At 40.7% G+C, this 17,423-nt stretch overlaps 2 protein-coding genes across 3 annotated transcripts in view; one reads left to right on the forward strand and one right to left on the reverse strand.

The window, feature by feature from the left end:
- Positions 1 to 9,577, forward strand: part of pkd1a (polycystic kidney disease 1a) — a 139,218-nt gene extending 129,641 nt beyond the window's left edge. Inside the window, exons 46-48 of the mRNA XM_067440787.1 lie at positions 848 to 982; positions 4,912 to 5,232; positions 5,842 to 9,577. Coding sequence (XP_067296888.1) covers positions 848 to 982; positions 4,912 to 5,232; positions 5,842 to 6,993 — 1,608 coding nt within the window. The 3' untranslated portion in view covers positions 6,994 to 9,577. The remainder of the gene's footprint in view (positions 1 to 847; positions 983 to 4,911; positions 5,233 to 5,841) is intronic.
- A 2,331-nt stretch (positions 9,578 to 11,908) lies between these two features.
- The window catches only part of tsc2 (TSC complex subunit 2), a 77,286-nt gene continuing 71,771 nt past the window's right edge, over positions 11,909 to 17,423 (reverse strand). For both annotated transcript variants that reach the window (XM_067440789.1, XM_067440788.1), the window contains 2 exons: positions 14,441 to 14,539; positions 11,909 to 13,024 (listed from right to left, as the gene is read on the reverse strand). In XM_067440789.1, the coding sequence (XP_067296890.1) occupies positions 12,851 to 13,024; positions 14,441 to 14,539 (273 nt within the window). In that variant the 3' untranslated portion in view covers positions 11,909 to 12,850. The remainder of the gene's footprint in view (positions 13,025 to 14,440; positions 14,540 to 17,423) is intronic.

A 17,423-nucleotide genomic window follows, 5' to 3' on the forward strand; every position in this document is an offset into this window, starting at 1 on the left:
ACACACACACACACACACCCCTAAACCTACCCATCACAGGAAACATTCTGCATTTTTACTTTCTAAAAAAAACTCCTCCTGTATGATTTATAAGCATTTTGAAAAGTGGGGACATGGGTAATGTCCTCATATTTCACCCTCTCCTGTAATACCGGTGTCATTATACACATTTGTGTCCTCATATTTCACAAAAACATGTACACACACACACACACACACACACACTGCCCCTGCCCCTAAACCTACCCATCACAAGAAACATTCTGCATTTGTACATTTTCAAAGAAACATAATTTCGTATGTTTCCATTTACCTTATATATCCATTTACCTTGTGGACACACACTCACACACAGGTTAGTTTTGGTGTAGACATTCCCGTGGAATAACATGGCATAGACATACATGCGGATAGCTCAAAATGCTTACAGAAAACACGCCACTTGGCTTTAGAAAGTGCCGTGTATGTTTACGCAAAGTCATGATGTCATGTTGAAATTTGAGAGCTCGATGTAGTTCTCTGACCCCCAAAAAAGTAACATAATGTCGTTATAAAATTCATAACTAGAGAAATTAACCATTGTGCCCTTGAGCAAGGCTCTTACCTCCAGGTTATTCCAGTGGGATTGTCCTGTAATAAGTGTGCTGTAAGTCAGTTTGGGTCAACTAAATGAATGCTACTTTATGCAGATGCACATCTGCAAAGTTATTAATTCCATCCTCATGCTCATCTCCCGCAGACGTCAGGCCAGACAACACTAAATATTTAATTCTGCAATAATTAATGGTATGAAAATACAAACCCTGTGATGCATTATTAATCCCCCACCTCATTTCTCTGGGTTTAGGCGTCACACCAGCTGCGCTTCATGAGAGAGTGGGGGGTTTTCGGGAGGACGCTGAGGAGATCTTTCTGGGAGCTGCTCACGGCTGCCGTCACTCTACTCGTGTTCCTGTTGGCATTCTCACACACTGGACACCTGGTTAGGACACACACACACACACACACACACACACACACAGCTGCACAACATCTGCAATGTGATCAAGATTGGCCAGGGGTTGGACAATGAAACTGAAACACCTGGTTTAAGACCTCGATAATTTATTACTATGATGACCCTTTCGTGGCCAATACAGCATCAATTAATCTTGGTAATGACAGAGACAAGTCCTTCACAGAGGCCAGAGGGATCCTGAGCCATTCCTCTTCCAGATCAGTGGCAGTTCCAGATTATATGATGCTGGTGGAGGAAAACGTCAACTCTAGTCAGAATATGAGTCTGATTCTGCTCCATTTGGCTGTGATTATGTGGTGTGTTCCAACCATAGACCGTAAAAAAATATGGACGACTCGACATCATCCGTTTCCGCTTGCCATATTTGAAGCTTTCAGGCAGCCTTGCACGGCGCGGACATCTTGGGACCGAGTCTGCGCAGTAGCGATTTCGGGACCAGAGTTGCGCAGTAGAGCGCAGAAAGTAGAGCAGGAAGTACAGTCATGATATCAAAAGCCCGCCCACACGCTCGCAGATGCAGAACAATTAATTATGTTGGTGTGAAATAAACAGTTATGGAAATGTAGAAATTAAAGCTAAAGCTCTAATCTGCTCCCAAAAATTTCGAAAAAAGTCTGTTAGTGCCTCAGTGACAACTTCACTCAGAGAAGCCGTCAGTCTCAGCTGTCAATCATGACGTCACACCCCCGTTTTTATAGCATCAAATAACTAACTCAAACTAAACTTATTTTTAAAACGAACACCTGAAATGAAATCATCGTGATGATAACTGCCTTCAGTGACATAAACTAACTTTGGGGAAACATTTTTGAAGTGTAATTTTATTATTTAGTTTGCCTCGCGTCCATTAGAAATCACAGAGGGGCGGCTATACTGGGACCGGTCACCGGGGGGCGATCGAGGCGCGAAAGCTTCAGTAAATGAGAGGGAGACTGCAGGCTTGGTTCCAACCGAACCAGGAAAGACCTCAATTGACCTACAACCAATCAGAGCAACGGAGCGACGCATAACGTTAGTTATCAAATGTCAACAAAGCTCAACTGCACTGTGTTGCCAAGTCTGCGGTTTTCCCGAGAGTTGTTTTCCATCTCCGCGGGTTAAAGCGACCTCAATTATGTTAAATATAGACCCAGGAATGCACATTTTAGCAGACAACCTTGCCAAAATATCACACATTTTACATGGTCTTCCAGAATGGTTCGGTAGTCTTTGGCAGTGACGCGCCAATCAAGCACATTAGGGAATGGCATGATTTTGCAACCCAAACCATCCCTGGTCCTTCACTCAAGGGGAGAAAAAGTCCAGGTGTTGAGTGGCATGAGTGAAAAGAGGTTTGGCTAAAGCAGCTCGACCACGAGTATCGCCTCCCGATGAACAGTTTTTGTGGAAACAGGAGAGTTGAGGTGCACATTTAATTCTGCAGTAAGTTGGGCAGCTGTGGTTTTATGTTTTTTGGGCGTAGTCCGGGTTAGTACCCGGACGTTCTGTTCAGACAGCTTCCTCTTGCGTCCTGTTGGATGTGGTTCGTCCTATGTGGTCGTATGCCTGGAAAACCATAGCTCTCGATACACCACGAAGACTTGCTGCCCTGCTCACAGATGAACCAGTGAGACGCACACCAACAATTTGTCCACTTTTGAACTGTCTCCCATTATGTTGTGTGGGTGGCAATATTTTATGTAGGGATGAATTGAATTTGATTGGGACACTTTTTGCCATTGAGATGACCAGGGAAATGTCCCATCACCTTGAATTCCCCCTACAGCTGTGCTATTGCTCTGATAGTTCACCCTTCACACCCTGCAGGTGGAATGAAGTCTGTGAGGATTGGCTGCGCATATGTAGGAGTGAGACTTCCAACAATATATCGCCTAGTGTTTCAGTGTCACTGTACAACCCCTATATATGCATATGCAGTATTTATTATACTGTCATACAGTTGAAAAGAGTGAAGAGATGATATAGAATATGGAATCGTTGTTATTATAAAAAAATATATTTAAAAAAGTTTCTTGTTATATCAAAGGTGCTCTGACCAGGATTTTGGGGAACGATTACTGAAATAAATAGCCTACTATTCTTTACAACAGTGTATTTTTTTTTTTTTTTTTAATTAAGAGATGAGAAAGTATCATGATTTTACAACTTTATTTAGTGGCAAGCAACATATTCCCTCTCATAAAAGTGATGAAGAACTTGGAGATTAACTATAGCATTCCTGTGAAAGTTCAAATTAAAAAACAGTGCTTATCAACAAAGTAATCCAATGTAAAACCACTGCTTTGTCTTCACTGTTAATTAAATATAGAATAATCCTACTAAAGAGCAGTGGGTGATATTTTTCCTCATCTCTTTGTTTTTTGATTAACATTAATGAAACCGATGGCAGCAGGTTTTTGGGCTTCTGTCGCTTTAAGACTGAATGCACGGATCCAATATACTGTTACTCATGCAACTTATTTCCTAAATGTTTACTTTAGGCATAACCGGAAGTGTTAAAGCGAGCGGATGCATATTTCTGTATATATAGGCGTGAGACCTCCAACAATATATTGGCCAATGTTTCGGTTTCATTGTACAACCCCTAATGCAGAGGAAGCAGGCCTACTTAAAGACATTAGATTCATAAACACCATGAGTTCATTGAAGCAACACTTCTCCTTGATGTCACTATGATTTATCTGAACTGAAGGTTCATGTCTTAAGACCTTGATGCTGGCTGAATTACAGTTTACAAATTTCTTCCCGAGGGAGGTAAAACTTACTATGCTGAAGTGACCTTCTATAAAACCAGCTGCTCAAACAACAAATAGCAATACCCAGTCTAAGTCAAGCATCATTATTGCTATTACACATACAGAGGGCTAGAGATTTGAACAAACACACAAACCTTATGTATTAAACATCAGGAGTCTATTGCACAAAACTAGGATAAGTGATTAAGCCGGGATATCTTGGTGATCTTGCCATCTGTATGCAAAATGTTGTACACCGTTGTCGTGTAAAATTACCCCGAAGGCACACTCACAACAAGAACGATAACGATAACTGCATATTAGTGGATAAATTGAGCCAGTATCACCAAGATATCCCAGCTTAATCCCTTATTCTAGTTTTGTGCAATAGGCCCCAGACCATAACTTGTTTCACAATATTTGTGCTCAGCTCATGAGGTTTGATGAGGAGAGTTGTGCTTTTACTTTTTTAAGCAGGTGCAAAATCCCATAGTCTCATCGGCACCAATATCCTTGTGGACAGCGCTGACATACAGTATAGCGCAGTTGCACTTCGGGCGTCCCGAGTTCGAATCCCGGCTCGTGGACCTTTCCCTATCCCATTCCCCCCTCTCTCTCCAACTTTGCTTCCTGTCAACTAACTATATTATAAAAAAATCCGCAGAGACAATTCTTAAAGACCAGAATATCTTAGAAATTTGGGGGTTGGCTCTTTTGGGCTAGTAAGCAACCATGACATTAGCAACTGCTTAGCAACACCCTGACAACCACTCAAGAATTGAGTTGGTTGAGTTGAATATGCCTGTGCATACATTTGCAAATGTGTTTGTGTATGAATCAGAACACACCACTCTTTTCCTTCTTCCTGAATTATTAAATTCAAATTCCAAGAAGTTCCTGGCCGTTTACTTACAGTAAGTGTAAAAAATATTGGCACAGTGGTGAAGCAGATGTAAAAAGCTTTTATATTATCTCCCTCACTCACCTAGAAAACTTAATGGATCAGTAATGAACCATTATTCAGCATCGTATATCTGTTAAAAGCAGTCTGTTGTGATCAATACATCTAATAGTTATTTTCTGGATTTAGTCCAGGAAGAGCGTTTGCCAAAAGTTTAGCAAAATCTTAAAACAAGCCCTTTCTTTCTTTCCTTCCAGCTTTTCCACTCTGTCACGGAGGGCTACGGAACTGTTAGCGCTACTTGCTTGAAGCTACTAGGGTCTAGTGGGCGTGGACTGTTGTCATGGCGAGCAGACAGAGGCTCCGCCCCATGTTCCGCTTCCTGTTTCATCTTCCACATTAGCTTTACTCTACTACGACTGGTTTTGCTGTGGCTTTTGGTGTCTGCATTGCTAAGGAACTATCGCCGGGCAAGGGCAGAACTGTACCGTCCAGCCGTTGACCTGCAGGACTATGAGATGGTGGAGTTGTTCCTGCGACGCCTCAAAATGTGGATGGGGCTCAGCCGTGCTAAAGAGGTGCGTATACTTACATAATACCCAAGATTCCCTGAAATTTTGTAAGTAGTTTTACCAACTGTAACACTTCTGGAATTAGCTTTTGTAAGTATCTTATGTGATTATTAACTCTACGCAGGTTAATAGGATCACAAATGGATGATTCTACCCGAGGCACCTGTTTCTTTGCTGGTTTTTATGCAAACCTGAATAGTTTATTTAGCCCATAGTACCTTGATCCCTACAGTAGATTTGTATTACTTTTAAAGCAATTGGCAAAGCAGAGAGTGCGCCCTTGAAGCACAGTGTCTTAATAAATCAGATTTAAAGATCTCAGTAACTATAGGTATGGCAAAGTGGTTAAGGTTCAGGGTGAATAAATGGTTGCTGGTCAAATCCTCCAAGGAATGAGCCATTAACTGTTACCATTGCGCTCTTAAGGGCACCTATCCCCAGCAGATTATCCCTAAAAAAAAGTGCACAGTAAGTTGCTTTGGATAATGACTAATTGGCTATTACTGACTTTCTGGTATGTCACCAGTCTTCCAGATTGAACCTTCACCCCAAACTTTTACCTTTTGAATTGCCTCCACCCACTTGTAGTGACCCTTTATTCTTTCTCCCCGATAGTTCCGGCACAAGGTGCGATTTGAAGGTATGGAGCTGCCGCCTTCACGTTCCTCTTCAACAAGTGACTGCAAGTCCTTGTGTCTTCCTCCTCTGGACACTCCAGAGGCTCCCCCAACTCCCGACAGTGTTGATGGAGGATCTGAGGCCTCCTGGCGACCCACTTCCAGCAGCCCATGCAGTTTGGCTGAAGCCCCAGGTCTGGGACTAGGCCTCACCTTAGGCCTTGGGGTGATCGTTGGAGGCCAAGGCTGGAAAGAGAGAGCCGAGATGGAGGCAACGTTCCGCAGAATCCTCCCAGCTTTCGATGCTTTGCTTCTTCAGCTGGACCGGGTCACCCATGCCACAGAGGAATTGTATCGAACAGAGTGCCGTCTAGAGAGGCTGTTGAGGAAGAGTAGAGGACGGAGCAGAGGGATACGCCGCCACAGAAGTCTGGAGTCTGCAGGTCAGAAGAGACATCGCTACAAGGGGGCAGACAGGAACACACCAGTTGCTGAGAGTAGCAAGAGTCCCTCGAGAACTGAAATAGGCACACCTGTGTCAGAGAAAAATCTTCACAAGAGAGATAAAAGGTCAAGGAAAACTGACAAGTCCTCACTAATCACTAGTGGCCTTCCCGCAAGCCTCAATAAGGTAGACTCCAGTCCCCACAGGACCAATAGTCTCCAAAAGACTCAAGATATTCTTAGTACCGTGATGGTAGATGTTAACAAGACTGAGAAAGACCCTCACAAGGGGGATTTAGCTCCACTTAAAGCAAGTCCACCTGAGGAGGACAGTAGTCCACCCAGAGTCCAAAAAACTGACAAGGCTTCTCATAAAGTAAAAGTAACCTCCAAGGTGGACCCAAACTTCCAAAGGGACTCTGAGGTTGTTGGCTGTGCCAACAAACCTGCCCCTACCCCCGTTCCCACTCCATCATCTGCTCCCTCGACTGCTCCTGTTTCTGCCATAACTACCCCAGTACCAATCCCTCGCTCCCATGAGTGGGTTCCTCCCAACAACAGCGAGAACCTTCCCTCCAGTGTATTCCGGCACCCTGCACACACTACTACGAATCCCACCCGCAAACGCAAGCACAAACCTCCCCCTCTTAAAAACAAGGTGCACCCCAACACAGACAGACCGATCTCAGGACATCACAAACCTTGACATCCCAAGGTTTCGACAATCAGTATGCAAGCGAAGGCAGATTTTAGGAAGAGTCATAAGGCTAAGGGGCTGAAGGAATGTTGAAGCTCAAGGGTTAAAGTCTTTCATGAGGAAATGAGGGCCTGGTGACAGCAGGTTTTGTAACCAGGCCCTCAAGAATAGCAAATGCAATACTACTTTCCCAAAGAAATCCAAATAAGACCATAGCCTTAAGTTCCAACCTACAAGTCTTTCGATTGGTAACATCTTACTAGAAGCCACAAGATGGAAACTAGGTGCAGGTCACCATGGTTTCTACAATCCTCAAGAAGTTTCATTTGATGCAAGTTGCCTTTTTCCTTCCCCTCTCGCAGTGACCTCAAGTCCAACCTCTTGACCCTGGTGGTCAACTGGGTTGAAACCGACAAGAGCACACCTTGTGCTGTCGCAGCAATAAAACAAACTCTTGAAAGAGACTATGAAGGACTACAACAGCTTGCCTGTTGATGCAGGATGGCTTACGCTTGATGGTACTTGTCATGCAATGTTTTTAGTTATTTTTGATGAATAGTGTTCTTTTTTTGTGTTATTGTTGAAGGAAGCTATGCTAAGGTCATGGGTGTATGTATTGCCCATTGATGCAGAATAGGCACAACTTATTCAGAAAGGGCTCACACTGACAAACTCACACACAAAAAGGCATAAGACACATCTAGATTAGCAGGTACATAATTGTTGCCATTCCATAAATATAGAGCTTCGAGGTACTTCGAGGTGCATAATTCATGCTTCTTAATATAAGAAAATAGACGCAAACACGCATCAGAAAATACAAGGACTTGTATGATTTCCACACCTACACATATACACACACTAATATACTTCTGAAGAGGCCATCAGGGTGCTAAACAACTAGTAATCCTCATTTCACATATATTTCTTCCAACGTAATTGAAAAACCTCGGAATGGAGCTGACATGCAGAGTGAAATGGACCCGAGGGCGAGTGAGAGAAATGTAAAATAGAGTAAAAGAAAAGTAAAATAGGAGTAAAACCGAGAGAAGGGAAACGATGTCAAAGTGAGACAACAATTTTGGTATACATTAATAGTAGGAGATGAAAAGTTAGATAAAGGGAAAAGTTAAGAGAGCATTAAGACAAAGGTATGTCCCTCATTCAAGCACAACACCCAGAATTCTCTGTATGAGGATTTATTGTTCCAGCAGGTAAAAATTATGTTCCATGAAGCATTATTATTGTAAGTAGTTTGTTAATTGATGAAAAGTCAGCTTATGATATGGAAGTGTTTGTTGCTGCCTTCTATGATGTTTTGAATCTAATTTAAAAAGCACTTTGTATTGATGTTATACAATGAATGATATAAATTGAATGATTGTGATGGTATCGGTGTGATTTTAGTTGAAATGTTTTGCAGAAATAATAAAATAAGCTTGGTACGAACATAAGAGATAGTTACAACAGCATTACTCTCCGTATAATTTTGCCAAAGCTTGCTACTCAAGTAACAAGAGATTAACTCAAGTTTCTTTTGTACTTAGCACTTTATTTCAATGTCAAGCTTTAGTGCTTCGCCATACTTAAACTAGTATGTAATGTTTCTTCACATACAGCTTTCCAGAACTATTCTCTTTGAGTATTATACACAAGCTGCATCAGGATATTAATTACCATTCATTTTCATGTAATTGTTTTTATAATGTGTTGATTTTATGTCTCTTGTGAAGTACTAAAATAATGTTGTTTACCGTGATGACGCTCAGGGACCCTTTTTGTAAAATCTCAAACCAGGATTTTTTTGTTTGTTTGTTTGTATTGGCTTCAATCGATACATGTATTAAGGTCTCATATAATGAAATTAGAGTAGTTGAGAGTGATTGGATGATGAAGTGATGCTTAAGCGTTCAAACATATCCACTACAGGGAGTTTTGATTCTGTCAAAGGTCACATCCACTACAGTACCGTCCTTATTCAGGCCATTCCAGATGAAATTTTGAAAGGTCATGTTTATCTGTACATATTGGTGTGCCCTGATGTAAATATTGTATTAGCATTGTTTGATTGCATTTTTTAAATCTCATTTGCCTTAACCGCACTGAGGAAATTCTGTTTTGTTTTCATTACACAAAATGGACGACGGTATGTACACTCATTTCACACACATGCTTTGCTGCATATTTCATTTCTCCTAGGCGTTGACCAAAAGAAAAGAAAAAAAACACCAAAAAGTATGAAATTATTGCTTTAAAAAAATAATTAACAGAACTACACACAGCACAAACAGTCATTTTAAAATATAATGGCTTTTTAGTAGTTCTTTGCAGGACAGTACTGCCGCTGAAATTTCATACTTTTAGGTGTCAGAAAAAAAAAGTCAGGCATTTTTAAGCCAGCCACATGTGCCAAAAGCAACTTGCATGCAATAATGTAAAAGTCCTATTTTTTTGTGTTAAATTCTGAAGGTAAAGTGTCGATTGCAGGTTTGCCATTTTGTGTTGTATTGTGCTGTTGTACTTGTAACTTTGTAGCACTTCGCTTTACATGCTTTTGCACTTGACAAAGTCAAATAAAGAGTCTGACAGCTGAGAGTCTCTGGTTCCTGTGGGGCTTCAATTCATGATATTGATTTAACTTTTAAGGTTCACTGATGCTACAACAGAAACATTACATTGCACTTTGAGATCTCTGGGAAATCACTAGCTTTCAAATAACAACTTAACTCATCTCCACACAATGCTATATTTAATGCTTTTGTTTACATTTACGCATTTAGCAGACGATTTTATCCAAAGTGACTTACAACTGAGGAGTACAGGAAGCGATCTGTCATGAAGAGGCAAAGAAACGCAAAAAGTGCCCTAAATACAAAGATTTGGATATTACTCAAAGTAGCAGAAACCTGAAAAGGGCGGGAAAAGAGAAAAAGTAGAGGAGGAAGAGTTAGATTTTTTTTTCTTTTGTTTAGAACAGGGGTGTCCAAACTCGCTCCTGAAGGGCCACTGTCCTGCAGCGTTTAGCTCTAACCAGGGCCGTAACCACCATAGACGTTGAGGGGGACAAGTCCCTTCCAATAATTAGAAATGGCCAAATTTTCTTTGGCTCCAACGTGCCTCAGCACCAGTCTGGACGTTTCTAGTAAGACCTTGATTTGCTGGTTCAGGTGTTTAATTGGGGTTGGAGCTAAACTTTACAGGACTGTTGCCCCCAAGGAGAAGGATTCGTTTAGAGTAATAGTTAAAGGTACATTAACAAACTGAATGAATTTGTGGAAGGACATTTTGGTTGTGAATACGGTTATCCTACTACTCATAAAACCATAATATAGGCTTAAAAGAAATAACCAGTTTAGATGGAATGTAGCTGAATAACTGAAGCTTTTACTCATAAATAGACACCATACTTGAAAATAAATTCCAGCATAGCGCTACAAAAAGTCGTAATGAAATGACCCTTCATAGATGATGATTTACAATTAAATCTGTTAGCTTTTTGGCCTGTCGCGTTCTCACTCTCAGCTATTTACCAGAAGACCCATAGATGTGTTCGCAGTGTTTTTAAACGACATTCCCGGAAGTGACGCGCACGGGCGAGTGACGCATGTACACAATTTCCCACAAAAACCATCCAGCCAGGTCCAAAATATTTACTTAGTGAATCAGGGTGAGACTAAAACAGGTTTTTGGTAAGATTTATCATGTATTATCTCAATTCTGAACAACAACCAAAAAAAATTTCAAAAAAATGTGTTCATGCCACCACGATTTATTCACTGCACATCGGAACATGCTGCTCACCTGGTCAGTCACATGTTTGTCTGCAATAAATAAAATGCCATATGCTTGGGATAATAAGAATCATTCATAATGTATAGCACAAAAAAAATCCTAATTATTTCATTACGTTATCGAATCTCCTGTAAAAACAAACAAACATGTCTATCTTTCAATCTTAAAATTATGAATGTAATTTTTTTTAAATATGTGGAAATGCGGAAATGTTATTACATTACATACACAAAAATTGTTCTTGTGAAATAATTTACAGTATTTCAGTAAAGGTGTTGGCTAGATTTGCAACTGTACGGTGCTCCGCAGAGGTCAAAAAGGATTTAAACAGTGAGTTTTCCAGACGTGTATCACTTCAAAATTCAGAGATGTGAATTCGGACCGCAATTAAATTACCACACGACCTTGTGATTGTCAACAACAACAACAAACAGAAGGTAATTCGGCCGGGATTTAACGTGGGTGGTTTGAGAAAAACACATTCTGATAGATTCAGACGGAAATGCCCCAGTAAATTATGAAAATCCTTTAGGACCCCACGAGAAACAATTAGCATTTGAATATATAGTGTAACGTTAGTTTTTCTTTGTTTACTTGACGTATTTGCTCCATTGAAAAGCAACCTTGTGTTTAACACTGAAAAAAATGCTTTTCTTACTTAGTATTTTTGTCTTGTTTCTAGTCAAAACATTTAAAAATTCTTAAAACAAGAATTATTTACTAGACAAGCAAAAGTAATTGTCTTGTTTTGGGCAAAAAATAAATCAAAATTAAGAGAGTTTTTGCTTAAAATAAGGAATATAATCTGCCAATGGGGTAAGAAAAATAATCTTAATTCAAACAGAAAGCAAGATTATTTTGCTTATTTTAAGACAAAACTCTTCATTTTGAGTAATTTTCCCCCTTAAAGAAGACAATTTGTACTTGTCTAGTATATGTTTCTTAATGTAAGCATTTTTTGATATTTTAACTAGAAACAAGACAAAAATACTAAGAAAAGCATTTTTTTTGCAGTGTAGAACGGTGGTATTAAATAAAAAATGATTAACTTGTCTATTTCTATTAAAAAAGTTAACTTCTATCCTACACTGTATCTATACAGAATAAAGAAAAACACACTGAAGAGCAGAAGTATTTTTGCACATTTTATTTGGTAGCGAAGCTCAAACATGCACACACATCTGATGATGTGGTTCACCGTTTTAGTGTTTGTTTTTTTGCAAATCTGTTGTTCTATTAGAAACTCCAGAGTAGAAATATTCATCACACAAATGACAGAAAACAAGTAAACCGCAATTAAAATATGTAAAGTCACAGTAATCTTTAAGCACACTGGATTCATACGTGTCTTCAGTTACACTTTACAATAATGTTCTATAGTTAACATGAATAATGCTTTTACAGCACTTAATGTGTGTTTATTTCAAAAGAGTAAAGCATTTGTAACATTTAAAGTTGCATTATGAAAATCACATGAACTAAAAGGGAACAGTATGTGCGCAGTTTAACATTAAATGCTTTAAGAATTGTTCACAATATCTAATGTTATAACTATAGAACGTCATTGTAAAGTGTGTCCGTGTTTTCTATTAAGCCGTACTGTGTGGTTTATGCAGGTTATGTTGGCACTGCTGTGTGGACGGTTATTAATTAAAGACATGTCATATATTCAGAGAAAAACCAGAGAGATTGAGTGTGTGAGCACGAGTTTGCTCTAGAGAAACAAATGTGTGTATGAAGATGGGAAGAACTCCAGGATAGCATGTTAACCGTGTGCAATTTTGCGGGACTGCTAAAAATGGCTTGCAATAATGCCAGTGCACGTCTTTACATCCATCCTTCAGCAGACAGAGCAGCGGTTTGTGAAATTCATTTATTCATTCATACAGTCAGTCACAGCATTGAGTGAGGCTGCGTACCAGCTGAACGGATCTGGTGGCTCAATGGGTCGCTGTAAAGGTGATGAAATCTTATCAACACCAAACCTCCACCTTCAGGAAAAGATTCATTCGTCTGGACTGATGGGAAAGCAGCATCTCTCGGTCTCGGTTAAAAACACATCATGGGTCTCTCGCTAAACAAAGTCCGTGAAATCATCGACGGTCGACACTAGCCTCTTCCTCTGGCCGGCGTCCGGGTTCGAAGCGGAGGCGGAGGAGGGCTGGTGGGCCGCTTTATTCTGCATGGGGCCGTGGCTCTGAGTCAGAGAGATCCCATGAGTGGGGCGCGACTGGATCTCCTCCTGAGCCTATAGATGGAGAAAAGCCAAGAGAATGGAATGGAATAGAAATCTTTATAGAAATCCACATGTGGAAATTCATCTTTAGTCTCAGAAGAACATATAAAGACCACAAAAAACTACACACTGCAAAAAATGCTTTTCTTACTTAGTATTTTTGTCCTGTTTCCAGTCCAAACATCTAAAAATTCTTAAAACAACAATTATTTACTAGACAAGCTAAAGTAATTGTCTTGTTTTGGGAAAAAATAACTCAAAATTAAGAGAGTTTTTGCTTAAAGGTGCACTATGCAACTTTCCGTCCACTAGAGGGCGCCTATTCTAAACAAAGGTGAAGTTTGATGACCCCAGGTGTGAGCGCAGCATCTTGGGACATGTGGTCTTCACCTCACAGCCGGTGGACAATAGGACTCGGGCAGAAATCATGTTGATGGATGCGGTTATTAACGTTACTGTAGTGAAGCAGAGCAGGAGCGAGTGTTGAGGAGCTGAGCACGGCCGCTGGAGCGATTGTTACACAAACACACGGCTCGGGAACACCGGGACTTTTATTATGACGGGACGGGGCACAGTCGCCGGGCGACCGCACTTCCGCTTTTTCCGGTTACGATTTTGAGGTTAAGCAGCTCTGTTTATTATATCAGATACATTTAAGTGTGTTTAAAATTATGTTATGATCTTACTCTGTGCGTTCGCTCGGCGCTGCTGTGACATGTTCACACTGCTAAGAGTAAAGCGCTCCTGCAGAATAAAACCGAGGGTAGCGCAGATATGACGCGATCGACAGGCGACTCCCTCAAACGCTGTGTTGAAACGTCCCGGTCCTGAGTTAAAATAGCAATTTACTCACAATTTACAAATAGTTGGAAACATTTGGGATATTGTAGGAACTCAACTGAACAAAATATATAACACTGGCCTAGTGGGTTTTGGATATTTTACTGCAAAAATACTACATAGTGCACCTTTAAAACAGGCAAAATGATCTACCAATGGGGTAAGAAAAATAATCAATTCAAACAGAAAACAAGATTATTTTACTTACCCCATTGGCAGATTATTTATCTTATTTTAAGCAAAAACTTTTAATTTTGAGTATTTGTTCCCCCAAAACAAGACAGTATTTTTTACTTGTCTAGTAAATGTTTCTTAATGTAAGATTTTTTTGATATTTTGACTAGAAATAAGACAAAAATACTAAGCAAGAAAAGCACCTAAAATACAAAAATGACATGCTCCATGCATTACAAACACATAAACACAATAAATATATAAACTTATCTAAATAGGATAACTAAGATAAATAGGATATCTAGGAATATTACTAAAATAAGAAATATTACTAAAATAAAGCAATCCCACAATGCATTATTCAATCCATACTGTATATGCAATACACTTATGTATGATAGTGAGCACTCTCACCCGGGTCCTGAGCCTCTTGATGTGTCTCAGTCTTGCCAGCCATTTTGAAGCGTACGCGTCCGATGGGTTCGTCCTGCACTGGTGGACCAGCGATGCCATCTTTCAAAAACAAACGAGCAGCGTATATAAAAAGAATAAACTATTACATTATACTCTTAAGACAGTCGTTTTAACTTGTGCGTATCTAAGAGTGATTTAAGTCGCCATGAAACACCTTCCAGATTGTGACATTTTTGAGTGAAATATGTTGAACAAGAAAAAACGTGTCGATTGGATTGCGACAAGTGAGCGGCGTATATTGGACTATACTTTGTGCCGCCACGGTAAACACATTTCTATAAAAATTTCCCAAACTAAAAGTACTTCTGTCTACTAAACACCAATTCACATCGCACAGACAAACGGCAACAAACAAGTCGGTTGTTGGATTTCTAATTTTTTTGACAACTACAGACAAACTTGAAAGCCTGACCTAAAAGTTTGAAGGTTTTCAGTTTAAAGTAGTTTTAAAGCTTTAAGTTTTGAAGGCAATACAGTCTATCAGAAAATAGATAGATGGATAGACAGATAGAATTAGTATGAACTAGTTCAATGATAGCATGATTTAGCATGTTGTTGACATGTTTTAGCACATTGCAAACATCAATTAAAATGTTTTAACACATTGCTAACATGTTTTAACATTGTTCGCATTAATTACTTTAATAACATGTTGCTAGCATGAATTACCTACCCTGCGTCTCAATCAGCTCCCTAGTCCACTAGTCAGGGCACTGATCAGGACATAAGTCAATGGGCTGACTCCCTGATAAGTGCCCTGACTAGTGGACTAGGGAGCTGATTGAGATGCACCCCATATTTTTGCACATTGCTAGAATGATTTAGCACATTATTAACAATTTAACGTTGCTAACAAGATTTAACACATTGCTAGCATGTAGACAGACAGACAGACAGACAGACAGACAGACAGACATAGACAGACAGACAGACATAGATAGACAGACAGACAGACAGACATAGATAGACAGACAGACAGACATAGATAGACAGACAGACAGACAGACATAGACAGACAGACAGACAGACAGACAGACATAGACAGACAGACAGACAGACATGGATGGATGGATGGATGGATGGATGGATGGATGGATGGATGGATGGATGGATGGATGGATGGACGGACGGACAGACAGACAGAGAGAGATGGACAGACAGACAGACAGACAGACATGGATGCATGGACGGACGGACGGACAGACATAGATAGATAGATAGATAGATAGATAGATAGATAGATAGATAGATAGATAGATAGATAGATAGATAGATAGATAGATAGATAGATAGATAGATAGATAGTAAGACAGAAAGACAGACAGACAGACAGACAGACAGACAGACAGACAGACAGACATGGATGGATGGATGGATGGACGGACAGACAGAGAGAGATGGACAGACAGACAGACAGACAGACATGGATGCATGGACGGACGGACGGACGGACAGACATAGATAGATAGATAGATAGATAGATAGATAGACAGACAGACAGACAGACAGACAGACAGACATGGATGGATGGAAGGAAGGACGGACGGACAGAGATGGACAGACAGAGATGGAAAGACAGACAGACATGGATGGATGGATGGATGGATGGACAGACAGACAGACAGACATGGATGGATGGATGGATGGACGGACAGACAGACAGACATGGATGCATGGATGGATGGATGGACAGACAGACAGACATGGATGCATGGATGGATGGATGGACAGACGGACGGACAGACAGAGATGGACAGACAGACAGACATGGATGGATGGATGGAGATGGACAGACAGACAGACAGACATGGATGCATGGATGGATGGACGGACGGACAGACAGACAGAGATGGAAAGACAGACAGACAGACATGGATGGATGGATGGATGGATGGATGGATGGATGGATGGATGGATGGATGGATGGACGGACAGACAGACATGGATGGATGGATGGATGGATGGATGGATGGATGGATGGATGGACAGACAGACATGGATGGATGGATGGATGGATGGATGGATGGATGGATGGATGGACAGACAGACATGGATGGATGGATGGATGGATGGATGGATGGATGGATGGATGGATGGATGGATGGACAGACAGAGATGGACAGACAGAGATGGACAGACAGACAGACAGACAGATAGAAATAAGTAGCTCTTGAGTTTTCTCAAGCCAATGTAATAACTGTCATGTTCACACTGCCCCCACAGACAAATGCTGATCGCACACGATCAGTTGTGTGAAAACAAACGCCGACCAACGGCCACAGACGCCGACAGGAGTAACACACACTAATCCGACAAAGGCGTTTTTCTGTGCGGTGTGAATTGGCCTTAAAGGCTTGTAAAGTCTCATAGTAACCATGGCAACAAGAAAGCTATTAATCCAGCCCAAAATAGTCCTTGTCCCGAGTGAAACCCGAGTTTTGCATTTATCCTCCCCTGACCTGCCGGCCATTTTGTGGCATGTTGTGCTAATTGGAGGCAGAAGCAGTGGGCTGCGCTTTCCCGCAGTGATTTCTAGGGTCTCGGAGGAAGGCGCGGGTGTGTGAGTCACACCGAACAGCCTTATTACACCGACTCCACTTATCACAGCAGGTGGGAAGAGTTGAGCTCAACTATCCAAGAAAAAAAAAAAAAAACAGGCTGCATAACGAGAACGAATGCTAAGAGTTATGTGCGACACACCGTTTCCCAGCTAACAGAAACCGTCTTTATTAGTGGTTTCCACTGAAATCATCATCATTACTGCACTCGCTCTGCACACATAAATTACACCTTAAATTACGACAATTTGCACCTGACAAAAACAGCATATTTATGCATTAAACACCACTCTGATTTGGTTTTTGCATATCAACCACCATAGACACAGGGTTTAAAATGTACTAGAAAATTACACTGAAGTGAA

This window comes from Pseudorasbora parva, chromosome 4 (genome assembly GCF_024679245.1).
Source record: "Pseudorasbora parva isolate DD20220531a chromosome 4, ASM2467924v1, whole genome shotgun sequence".
In the NCBI taxonomy this organism is placed as follows: Eukaryota; Metazoa; Chordata; class Actinopteri; order Cypriniformes; family Gobionidae; genus Pseudorasbora; species Pseudorasbora parva.